The 13,353-nt window shown below is 30.4% G+C and overlaps 1 protein-coding gene across 1 annotated transcript in view; it reads right to left on the bottom strand.

Moving 5' to 3' along the window:
* The window catches only part of Drip (aquaporin homolog protein drip), a 91,716-nt gene extending 80,112 nt beyond the window's left edge, over nt 1-11,604 (bottom strand). The window contains exon 1 of the mRNA XM_074179139.1: nt 11,302-11,604. Coding sequence (XP_074035240.1) covers nt 11,302-11,317 — 16 coding nt within the window. The 5' untranslated portion in view covers nt 11,318-11,604. The remainder of the gene's footprint in view (nt 1-11,301) is intronic.
* Between the last annotated feature and the right edge of the window lie 1,749 nt (nt 11,605-13,353).

Genomic DNA, 13,353 nt, shown 5'->3' with positions numbered 1-13,353 from the left:
AATGAACGTGAAGTTTATTAACCTAAACTCTAATAGAATGTATCATGGTGAGGCCCACTGCTCTACCCTAGGCTATTACCTTTCTCACCTTGCCTGAACACTGTCCCTGACCTAGTATAACCGAGTAGTAATTTCATTCTGTTATGTCATGCACTTTATACTTTGGCGTAGAGACGAGGTTGAGAAGAGCTGTACTTTCTGCATTGAAATACGGGGTATACGGAAATCTAATAGTTTCCTTTTATATTATTTTGAGAAATAACTGATTTGATTTCAGTAACAATATGTTTAATGAGGTGATTAGCAGTTGATTAGGATCATTCCATATATATTTTACGAAATTCAATTTGGATCATCCAAAACTGATGAATATCACAAAGTTTCATTCATAGGCATAATGGAATTTCTCATAAAGGTCAGGTGTCGAGATTACTTTTAGTGCTTTCGATTTTTGATAATGTGAACTCACCGAAATGTTAACAAAACTGACTAACAAAATTGTGATTTTTATTATATTCAATGTGTGTATGAAAGTAGTATTCTTTTCCTAAAAGCCGTGGTCATGTGAAAGTAGTTGTACCGAGGGTTATTTTCACTTGTATCTAAAAGTAACTCCTATGTATGAGTTCATTCATTATGAATTCGAATAATTTTTGGAAAAAAAATGTTTTCTTTCGAATTGAATTGAACTCACGTGGATGATGTTTTAGATATAATACTATATATTTTCTTCTTAGTGAATTCAACATCAACATCAACATTCATCATAAATTTATTCAAAAGTAATCAAGTATATCACCGAATAAAACTTTGAATGATCCTCATAAAAAATCTCCACCGACGATCTCATCAGTCAATCAATCAGTGATTCGTACGAACATTTTTAGCAAGTATCTATCATAGTACTCAACAAAAAGTAATGAAAAAACATATTTCAAAAATAGTAACACCTGCTTTCTAGTGGTTAATTTTTGTTATATGTTCATAACAACCATGAACTAACTAAAAGTAAAGAATGACCGATAGTGATTTTTTTAAAATTTATTCCGAAAATTCAGCAATGTCTGAGAACAGTTTGATCTTCCTCTTAAAGATGATCACTTGGTGATCGAAACACGTATGGAGGTGTTGAAATAACAGTTTGGCGTTGGGAAAAAACTCCAGTAATATTCAATTCAGAAACGAGTGGATTATTTCGATTGATATTCATGTAGAGCATTAGCAGTGTTATAATATTATGAAATAATATAAATTCGACTTATCAGATACACAAATACAAATACATATTTGAATATAACTACCAAATATATTAATTCAGGAGCATGAATTGAACTTTCCCTCACTTATCTTGAAGGTGCGATTTTTTTCCATCCCTTTCATAAAAGAGAACTTATGCTTCTCCTCCCACAAATTGATGATACGTGTAAACTCACAATTCGACAATTTTCATTTTTTTCAATTGATGACATTTTGAATCATCTCGACATATGTTGTATGGTTATTTTCCAGCAAATACTATTCTATTAGTGTTAGGAATCACACGTTAAAAGGTAAGACCTCGTTAGTCCTCAGCTCGCACAGGTTTCTCAACTTCTGAGAGTTGTCGTTCGTATGAGGGCGACATCTGATTAACGGAAAAACAGATTTTAAACAGATTAGTATATTATTTCCTCACTATAATGTGTACAGTCTATTGAGAAGGCAAGAATTGTGATTTGTTTTATTCACGAAAGGATCATAATTTGAATATCGCCAAACACAAAACTCCATACCATATTAAATGCATTTAAAATGGTTTTGAGCCAAGTAGCAGACAGGTCACAGCATGAAATATTGAGTTTTGAGTTTTTTCAATCATAAAGGATACTCAATGAAGCCATGGCCTCCAAATGGAATTTTATGATATTCTGAAAGATGAATTTTTCAGGAGGTATACTGATTTGATCATATACAAAATATGTGAAATATGTGTATTTCGGCATTTTTATCATCTGAAGTGAACTGAAGTTTGTATCTTGAATATATTCATCAAGTCACTGGAATTCTTCATTTCTTTCCTTCAAAGTATTCATTCATTATTATTTCAATCATTATGAATACCCTCCCCATTCGAAATCATTTTGTTCAGAGAAGGTCAACAATTCAACTCCATCAACCCATTATTATACGCAGTTTATGAATTGAAATTGATTGAATCCAAATTGATCCAATGATTGCTTTAAGAAACTAACGGGGATACTCATCATTTCCAAACGTAACAAAATCAAAAATATCATGAATCGATGTTTGTTTCATAAGACAACTTCGAATAATTTCATTTTGCGAGAGTATCAATCATTTTATGGCACAACTACTTTTCTCTTAGTTCAATTCAGATTTTCCTCAACGTTAATTTGTAAATATAGTCTGCCTTATCTGTTCAAGATTCTTTCACATTCTTGCTATACTCCATTTATGAATCAGTTCCACTTCAGTTCCATGTGGAACCAATATATCTGACCCAATTTTTTTTGTTTCCTAATCTTTTGAATCAGCAGAGGTGTAGAACTTCATACTCTATGAATATGTATAATGTTTTAGGTGTTTGTAACTAACTGATCCACTCATCGGTTAATTATTTTATTGACTATCTGACATTTATGAATAGACTGACCCGTTACTTGATGAAGATTAATAACACTATCCATGGTTATAATGAAACATTTTTCACAAGCATTTTTTATTTATGGGATTCAAATATCCAACAATCATTTTCCAAAATATTCCTGCTGAGCAATTCTTACATGAACTGTGGACAACTTCATTTATCTTCTCTATGTGTTCCCATAGGTATGATATTTTGAGCTTCATGAAATGATTTAAAGCTATTGGAATTTTATTTGGAAATTTGAGAAATATTTTTCTCATTCAGGTTTCTAGCGGTATCTGAAAATCCACACAATAACTTTGTTGAATCGTGAAGTACGGAAAATAAAATTCTAATAATCATGTGAAATATTTTTGAGAAAATTAGTTTGTGACCTACATACTCCTTGAATTCAGTTAGGAAATCAGAGTATTCATGAGAACAATAAGAAACTACAGTTATTTTATCTTTCATGTTTCAAATGGCAGTGATAAGTGATATACAAAACAAACAGTTTTGCGTGATGAGACTGACTACTGATTAGCAAGAGTGCTCACGTTTCATACCCGACCTGAATCAATTACTACGTCAATAATTACTTGTAATAAAGTTAAAAATTAAATCTGGGAATCATCTTTCATGAAAAAAAACACAATTTCTGATTTGATGAAAGACATAAAATTGGGAAATGTGCAAAATTACTGAAATATAATAATTCAAATGAGATAACTGAATGAAAACTATTTTTGATTCTACTTCTATATCATTTAAAATTTCAGAGCAACGAAATACTCACTGGAAGAAAATACTACAGAATAGTATTTCTATATCTGTGATAGAAGTCCATTATATCTCGAAGTGGAGAGTAATAGATTCACGATGCAGAAAAACTCAACGTTTATTATCACTCACAGATGTTGAAACGGTAAAACCACCAATCAGTACATGTTCAGAACCTATATAGGTTCATCATCATCTGATTATCTAAAAATTCTACAATAAAAGGAAAACAACTTAACAATAGTTAATACAATGAAGTATAAAAATACCTACATGAAGAAGAAAATTGTATAATGAAGAAAAAAAATTATTTCGACATGTTACCAATGAATACTTGGTCACAATGACATGTTGATGGTAATGAAAATTTCATATCCAGTAATATGAAGGAAATTTATAGGATCCTAGCTATAAATGACTGAAGTATGGGAGGCTTAGAGCCTTTATGTTAATTAGTGGGAATAAAGGCTCTAATCCTCCCATACTTCAATCATTTATAGCTAAGATGTTATAAACTCTTTTATTATTACTGAATTTCAAATTTTCATTACCATTAACATGTCATTGTGACCAATTATTCACTAATAACATGTGATAATTTTCTTTTCTCCATTATACATTTTTTGTTTCATGCAGGTATTTCTATAATTCATTGTACTTATTAACTATTCTCATGTTTTTATTCTTTTATTGTAGAACTTTGAGATGGATATTGAAAATCAAATAATGTCTCTCTTCACCATTGTTGAATCATCATGAAATCAACATCCTTTTCACAAAAAACAAACGTACGGAAACAGCACTTTATTAGTTCGATGAGCATGTGGTAAATGTAGTTGAATGAATATTACTGGAGTTTTTCCCAACACCAAACCGTTATTTCAACACATCGATTGTTCATAGACTTCTCCAGAGCTTTCGAATGTGTTGATAATGACCTGCTATTATGAAAAATAAAAATATATAATGTAAGAGGAGTTCCTTCAGATTTGATGAATTTCTATCTGGAAAATAAATAGAAGTCAGCGTCTCAGTGTTGGAAACACGCTAAGTCAGTTGACAACAATTAGGCAGGGTGTCACATAGGGATCAATACTGGGACCTATACTATTTTTGATATACCCAAATGACGTGATGACATATTTTCAAGGATTATCAACTATTCACACAGTGGCATATGCAGATGAATTAAATTTCATAGTGGAAGAAATTGATGTAACGAACCTATAGGAAAAAACAAAGGAGGTATATAAACAAGTGAACATATGGGCACGAAAATAACTTAACACTCAATACATCTAAACTATGATGATGAAGTTCACAATCAGTAACTCGCCCGATTATTATGTTATTCATGAAAACGAGGATCTGCTAATTGAATCTTCTACTTTCACCAAAATGTTAGGCTCCACCTTGGACTACTAACTCACATGGACTCTTCATATTGGGACACTCTGTTGTGAATTGAGGAAAAACTGCTATGCTCTGTAATTCATGGCTGATTTTTGTAGTGAAGAGATTTTAATGAGCTTGTACTTTGCGACCATAAATTGTCATTTGAAATATGGAAATTCGAATTGACGTACCGGATCTGCTGCTGAAAGAATATGTATATTGCAAAAAAATTCAATAAGAATCATTGCCGTTATACTAACTCTTGCTGGTCTCTATATTTATGAATTATATATACACGTTGATAAAAACAAATATAATATACCACCCCATCAATATAATTATCCAACTCGTTCTACAGATGAACTGATGCCCAATATTCATAGAACAACTCTTTATCAGATTAGTTTCCTTTATCTTGAATCTAAAATGTTCATTAAGTTGAAAAAAAAACAATTAAAATATCACCAAATCTAAAATTTTTTCAATCAAGACTAAAAAAGGTATATATATATATATATATATATATATATATATATATATATATATATATATATATATATATATATATATATATATATATATATATATAAATTTAGCCGCCCGGGCTCGGGCGGCTAAAAAGAGTAAATATTTAGTGTAATCAGACCGAATCCCCGAAAAACTACTATTCTATACATACATACGGTCGTTACACTATCAATTATATATATATATATATATATATATATATATAATATATATAATATATATATATATATATATATATATATATACAGAGTGACCCATTTGAAAGCGGGCCACCTCTCTAAAACTGTTATTTATTATCCGATTCAGAAGTTTTTTTTTTCAATAGATAGAGCGTCAATAGTTCTATTAGAGTGCTGTGAAGTCGAAATATAAATAAAATTTTCAAGGCCTACTTCGAATTTTTTTCAAGGTCAAAAATCCAAAAAACATACTAGCGATTTTTTTATATGAAATTTGACGACGCCACTGGATTTGTGATGCTTTCAAATGGTTGTGACTGAAATTTCAAGATGAAATATGTTTTTTTAACAGAAATATAGCATAAGTAAAATTTTTATCACTTTATCTAAATATTTCGAATTGTCGTCATATTAAATCACAATATTATTAATAATATCGTTTAAAATGCTCTTTCACGTCGTTAGCAGTCGAGCTTGTAAACAGCAGTTATTCAAAATGGTGTCAAATTATGTTTCTTTCAAACAGAACTCCATAAAGTATAGAAGATAGTTATGTCCATCAAAACACTGCAGTTTTTTTGTCATCAGAGAAATGAAATATACATCTTTACATCAAATAGTAATCAATATTCAATAATCAATAATAACCAATACTGATGAAATAAATGAACTACAACAAAAAAATGGATTGAGATGAGAGTGCCCAGACATTAATTTCCGTACTTTGTAACTAATTTCCGATTTAATTCGATACGTTTATTCTACCATTTTCTAATGCTAACTAATCATAAGATTCGATCAAAATTCGATCATTGGTTTGGGGTAACATTTATGCAAGCCTGGTCTTATTCTTTCACGCAGTTCCTCTTTGGTGGTTGTCAGTTATTCCGAATATCTACATATCTTGGTTTCATTCAAACATGTTTGGGATGCCACATTTCGAAAATATTATTTTTATTAGAAGGCTTTGAAAGTTAAGTTGCCGTGGAGATGACAAGTCATTAAAATAAAAGACGAAAAGACACAAATTTGTCAGTATTAATAGTGAAGTTTATAACTCTTCAAGTACCTACACTAATAAAGAAGTATGGCAGATAATTTGACTTTGCAGGAGAAAATTGAAATAGTAAAACTTCGTGGTAACAACGACAGATCCGAAAGGGAAGTATGTAGAATTTTCAATAACATGCATCCGGAGCGTCGAAATATTAGCAGAGCTACAGTTGGAAGAGTAAACAAAATTTTCAATCAGTATGGAGCTGTTAGTAAACATATCCTGAAGAATATTAATACTGTACAAAGGCAGAGACGAAATAATTCTGAACGAATTCGAAATTATTTTAATAATAATCCGAAAACAAGTGTGAGAATTGCAAGTTTGGACATCAACTTACCGCGTGAAACAATAAGGAGAAATCTTAGGAAATATAATAATATGAAGCCCTTTAAACCAAAGTTTCTTCACACCTTAGAAGAAGGCGATAATGAAAAGAGGATGGAGTATAGTTTATGGGCTCAAGGAGAATATCTAAATAACAGGAATTTTCTGAAAAAAATTTTGTTCAGTGACGAGGCAACATTCATAACCAATGGAACAGTTAATTCTCAAAATTCAAGGTACTGGACGGAAGAAAATCCACATTGGATAATAAATTGCAGAAGACAGTACTCCCAAAAAATAAATGTTTGGTGCGGAATATTACATACCAGAATAATTGGCCCCTTTTTTTTTGAAAACAATTTGAATGGTCAAATTTTTTTGAATTTTTTGAAAAACGAGTTTTCCAACGCTATGGATGAACTTCCACTAGCAGAAGAGGCCCATATTCTATTTCAATTAGATGGCTGTTCCATCCACAATAGCAGGATTGTTAGAGATTGGCTGGAAGAAAATTTTCCTAATCGGTGGATAGGGCGAAATAGTTCACTGATTGAGTTTCCCCCCAGATCCCCGGACTTGACTCCACTTGATTTTTTTTTATGGGGCACCGTTAAGGAAAAAGTATACAAAACTCGCCCAACGAGCAAAGAGGAACTGCGTGAAAGAATAAGACAGGCTTGCAGAGATATCACCCCAAATCAATTATTGAATGTTTTGGTTAACATTAGAAAACGATATGATAAATGTATCGAATTGAATGGAGATTTGGTGGAACAGTCCAAAATTTAATGTGTGGGCATTGTCATGTTAATACATTCTTTTGTAGTGGTTCATTTATGGTTTTAATATTGATAATTATATTATGATATAAAGATGTGTATTTCTATTCTTTGACAACAAACTGCAGTGTGCTAATAAAGATAACTATATCGCACATAAAGTTGTTATGTTCTGAAGAAGTATTTCAAACCATATTATTTACAAAATTGTTATTTAATATACAACTATTTGAATTATTTTGACAGTGATTGGTATATTTTACTTATGCCATATTTCTGTTAAAAAACATTATTTTATCTTGAAATTTCAGTCACAACCATTTGAAAGCATCACAAATCCAGTGGCGTCGTCAAATTTCATATAAAAAAATCGCTAGTATGTTTTTTGGATTTTTGACCTTGAAAAAAATTCGAAGTAGGCCTTGAAAATTTTATTTATATTTCGACTTCACAGCACTCTAATAGAACTATTGACGCTCTATCTATTGAAAAAAAAAACTTCTGAATCGGATAATAAATAACAGTTTTAGAGAGGTGGCCCGCTTTCAAATGGGTCACTCTGTATATATATATATATATATATAGAAGGTGAATAAATGAGTACCATTCTGATCATTCCCATATTGATTTCAATTTAAGAGCCACCGGTAGACAGCTGTTTCAGCCTCGTCAGCATCGTCAGTACCGGGCAGGCGGTCCTCGATTGAAGACAAAATGTGCATATGTATATATGTGCATTATATATATATATATATATATATATATATATATATATATATATATATATATATATATATATATATATAACCCTTGGGTTGGTCGTGACTGGCCAGTTGAAGAAAGAACTTCGAAACCACTATGTGACTTCTGTTTGTGAGGTTGCAGTCAATTCTGAAGATGTCAGGGAGTAAGAAAAACTTTTTGGTATTATGTCAAGCTTTCGGAAATGTTCATTTCCTTCTTCAGAACTCACTAAAAAATTGTTAACAAATAAACAACACTGTTACAATTTCATAGATTGGATGAGACTACTTACTATCGTGAGTTTGAGAGAAGCTAGTTCCTTCATAACAATCAAAACCTGTCGGTCATCTTATGCAGAACAAACGGTATAAATGTAGATTTTATTTAGATTTCAATCTACATTTAATTGTAGATTGAAATCTCAATTGTGCACCAGCATGGTTAAATTGAGGATATTTGTTTTAGGTTAGTCACGAAAAAACGTGATCACATAGATGTGTGACCAGTGTCTATTTATAACTCTCCAATGTTTTTTATTAATCCATAAAACTGACAGTTCACAAAAATCACATGATCACAAGATCACAACTCATCATGTTGTATGACTCCCACAGCAGAGTACGTGATCTTTGTGAAGTGTCAGTTTCATGGATTGATAAAAAACATAGACACTGGTCACACATCTTTGTGATCACGTTTAATCGTGACTAATCTAAAACAAATATCCTCAATTATATATATATATATATATATATATATATATATATATATATATATATATATATATATATATATAATTCAAAATTATTAGTACTTACACCCTCAAATTGTAGCATCCCTGATGATGGAAACAATTTATTAAATTTCCGAGAGCTTGGACAAACTTTAAAGAGTACTCTTCCATTTGCTGCTAAGCCCCATAATTTGTTGGTTCCATATATATATATATATATATATATATATATATATATATATATATATATATATATATATATATATATATATATATATATATATATATATATATATATAAATATATATATATATATATAAATATTGAAAATAAATTCATACTAATTATTATTTTTATTATTTTTTGGGATGTAAATTTTGATTGGCTAGACTCGTATATATTGAGTTCAAATCCTATACCTCAGTGTATAGAGATTTTTCTCAATACCTCAGGTGGATTCAGGCACAAACACAACATTACCCAAATTTGATTTTACTTGCAGATGTTCCTCTGAAGAAATTTGAAAAAGACACAACTGATTTTAGAAAATGTAGAACAATTTCCAACAATGAATGTTAAAATGTTGAAGTCAAAAATATATATAAATTAGCAAAAGAGAGTGTCAGTTTATTATTCGAAGTCACTTTGATTCTTCGCAGACTTCATTTTGATTGTCCTATTATCTTCTTGGACAATTTCATTAATATATGCATATATTGTGATGAGAAATTGAATCGGTAAATACTTTGTTTTTCCTCCACATCCTGGTGTGTGGTTATATCACTGGAACGGGCTGGACAGGCAGGTAAATACTGGATTCACTTCAATTTCACAGTATAAAATACAATCACTGTTGAATTGTTAAGTTTTCATATAATATTTTTCAAATATCAGGAGAGAAAATTTTGTGTGGCGTTCACCGTCGTCGCCTTGAGAAGAATCCTCCTTGTTTACAAAAAATTGAAAATCTATTTGTCCCCTAGTTACCACCTCTCGATTTTCATAAATACAAATTTTCAACTTCAATATCATAAAATTTATCTATTCTACGATTTTTACATTGGTAAATTCAGATACATTTTCATTTAACAATTTTGTACAAAAATAACTAACCTAAGACTAATAAGGGTATTGTCAATTAATTAATATTAAATTGGACATATTTGATTTTTGGGTTTTCTCATTGAGTTACTTATAGAGCAGCACAATAACAGTTCTCCTTTGTTCCATAATTTCATCATCTACAAACAATCACACTTTTCCAAACTGAATCACATGACAGCTGTCATTGGCAATTGTTTGTTGTCTCTCTCTTTGTTCTTCAACTACGTCGTTTACCGGTATTCCATAATTTTAAAACAAATAACGATTTTTAGTAAATTCTAATTCAATAATTTCCTTTTTATCCAGTGAGGAGTCAATTAATGTAGTGATTTGTTTTATTGTATTGACATGTTTCAATTGTTTGAATATAACATTATTTTCGACACTTCCGTTCTGCTGATCACCCAAAGATATTTTCCAGGTTTTGTTCCTAACTAATCAGCAAAGACTGTCCTTCATAATATATATATATATATATATATATATATATATATATATATATATATATATATATATATATATATATATATATATATATATTTAATCGCCTGTATTTATTTGCTCATTTTTTATTCCAATTATGAGTTATAGGTAATTTTCATTATCAGTTTCATTCATTGAATTGATTTGATGTTGTGATTAGAAATTATTACTTTCGAATATATATTTTCTTGGCTTGATGACAATTCATTCATCATGCTAATGGATTTTCAATTCCATTCAATTAGGCTTTCAACTGCTCCATTGAAACCAAATAATCGAAAAGAAAAAGGCTTCAGCTGACAGTGAACTGTTAAAATCTAAAATCATTTCAGAAATTCAGGGCGTGAAATAAAAATATAACCAGCACCACTTCAAAGATCAATAATATTTATGAAAATATAAACTCTATTCTTCATCGAAACGGTATTTTCAATACAGTTACGCTTCCATATAATCGAAAGCATATACTTTTCCATTATCAACTTGATATCAGCATTATTCAAAAACCTAAACATTTTGAAGAACCATTCAAAAATAATTCGAAGGATAAATTAACATTTTCTGCTCACCTGTCTGCTTAACCATTTTTTATAACGAATAAACTCTCGAAACTTCACCAGCAGAAAAAATAGTTCTATACCGATGAAAAATCACATTCAGTGCAATGAATCGAACAGAAACCCCGATCTCGTCAAACCCAGTTCTTTAATCACAGGTGTTCAAGATATGGATGTCGGTCAAATCAGAAATGAGCGCTACAAGTTCGAGATTATGTTCGCGAAACAGTTATATGAAGGTGAGTCTCGAATCTAAGCCACCAAGATATTAGATAATAATTGTGCGTCTCAATTCAAGTGCAATGCTATTTTATAAATGAAGCTGGCGCGGTTGTAGGATGTAGAATGATGTCACTAGCATCTTCTGTTAACTGATGTCGGTCCATTTCGGAAAGGTAATTTGAATCTCGAAGCCGTGATGCGAATGAAAATAGTGACAACTTGCCAAAGAAAATTACTGATATATATTTACTAATAATGTACGAGCAGAACTCATTCGTAATAATCACTTATTACCAACATTGAAAGTAATAGAAACAGTTCATGAAGTGGTGAATTGTAGCAAATGACTAACAATCCAATGATTGTGAGTTCGAAACCCCTTTGACTAGTTATTTTCACCGCGAGAAAGCATTGATGTCGATGCCAAAAATATTACAAAAAATAGTTCCATCAAATTCACAACTGTTTCAAGTGAAGAATTGGAGCTGAATGTTAAATAATTGTAAAAATACAACATGAATTCCTGATATGATTTCGAGGTACTCATCGAAGGTGATAATGACCACCTTTGGAAATTTTCAAAATTTGATCCGTTTATTGGCTATGTTTCGCTTCATTTGAATTTTCATTGTAAAGCTGTTATATTATCAATTGCACTTCATTAGTTCGGACTTCCATTGTCTAATATGAAATAAATTTATTTGAAATACCTGAAACAATCTGAACACGAGATGTTCATTTATTTTATTTTTTCGTTGTTGCTTGTATTTTATTTCATTGTAATTTCAATTATTTTGCCTGATATAGTTGTTTTTTTTTTCAGCTAATCTTTTTTTAATTTCTATAGATTCTTTCAGGTATGTCAAATCAATTTATATCATATTGGACAATGGATGTTTGAACTAATTAAATGCACCTCGAAACATTGTCAACTACCTTCAAACGAATATTCTCAATTGATTGGCAAAAAACAAATAGATGGCAGGTACTTCAATCTTCATTTGAATAAAAGCACTATTCATAACAGTCATACACTTCTCATATCTACGATATTTTTCATCGAAATAGGACTGGAAGTCTAAAATAGTATTTGTTGTTAATTTCATAATGCGCAGCCACCTTGAAAATGTTTCAATTTTCCCCTTCAGCATGTGAAATATAGAATTCTCCATCGCACCGATGGAATAAATGTATATTAATATTCATAAATTTCATCAAGAGTTCAGGAGCTCCATAGTGAAACCCCATCCCGCATTTTCGATTTTGAAATCACTGTCGACATAGCGCACCCTTAGAATGAAAGTGACTGAATTCAAAAAATGCAGTTTGTGGTAAATGAGCAAGAAAGTTTTCAAAAAAGTATAGTATTGAATACATCTCAATATAACTCTTTTGTGTTCCGACGCATTAGATCGATTTTTAGCAGATTTATGGATTAGCCTTTTGAGTACACCGTGGCCAAGTAATTTTGTATTTATAATATTTTTAATATATATTTTGACATTAAATATAAAGTAGTTACAAATTGAGTCACTATTGCAAAATTATTTTTGAACTTTTTGAGATTTTTTATGAGTTAGGTCTGTTTATGACGCATATTGGAGAGCGTTCTGTTGACATAATAATTAATAAGTCATTGTTGTACTGAGAGTTCTGTGAATACAACGTAGTAAATTGAAATGCAAATTTTTTAAAATCAAATGTATCTATTTATTTTAGGTCTTTACAACAGTCTTAATAACTTTTCATTTAAGTCTTATCATTAATGAGGTTGTAGTAACTAATTGCCTCTTTTGACTAGCAAATAACACATTATTTTAGAAACATAGTCTTAGATTACCC

This window comes from Leptinotarsa decemlineata, unplaced genomic scaffold (assembly GCF_025532065.1).
Source record: "Leptinotarsa decemlineata unplaced genomic scaffold, Ldec_3_MD MMD2_tig00004307_RagTag_RagTag, whole genome shotgun sequence".
Classification (NCBI taxonomy): Eukaryota; Metazoa; Arthropoda; class Insecta; order Coleoptera; family Chrysomelidae; genus Leptinotarsa; species Leptinotarsa decemlineata.
The sequence above is the reverse complement of the archived record's forward strand: the minus strand, read 5'-3'. Positions and strand labels throughout refer to the sequence as shown.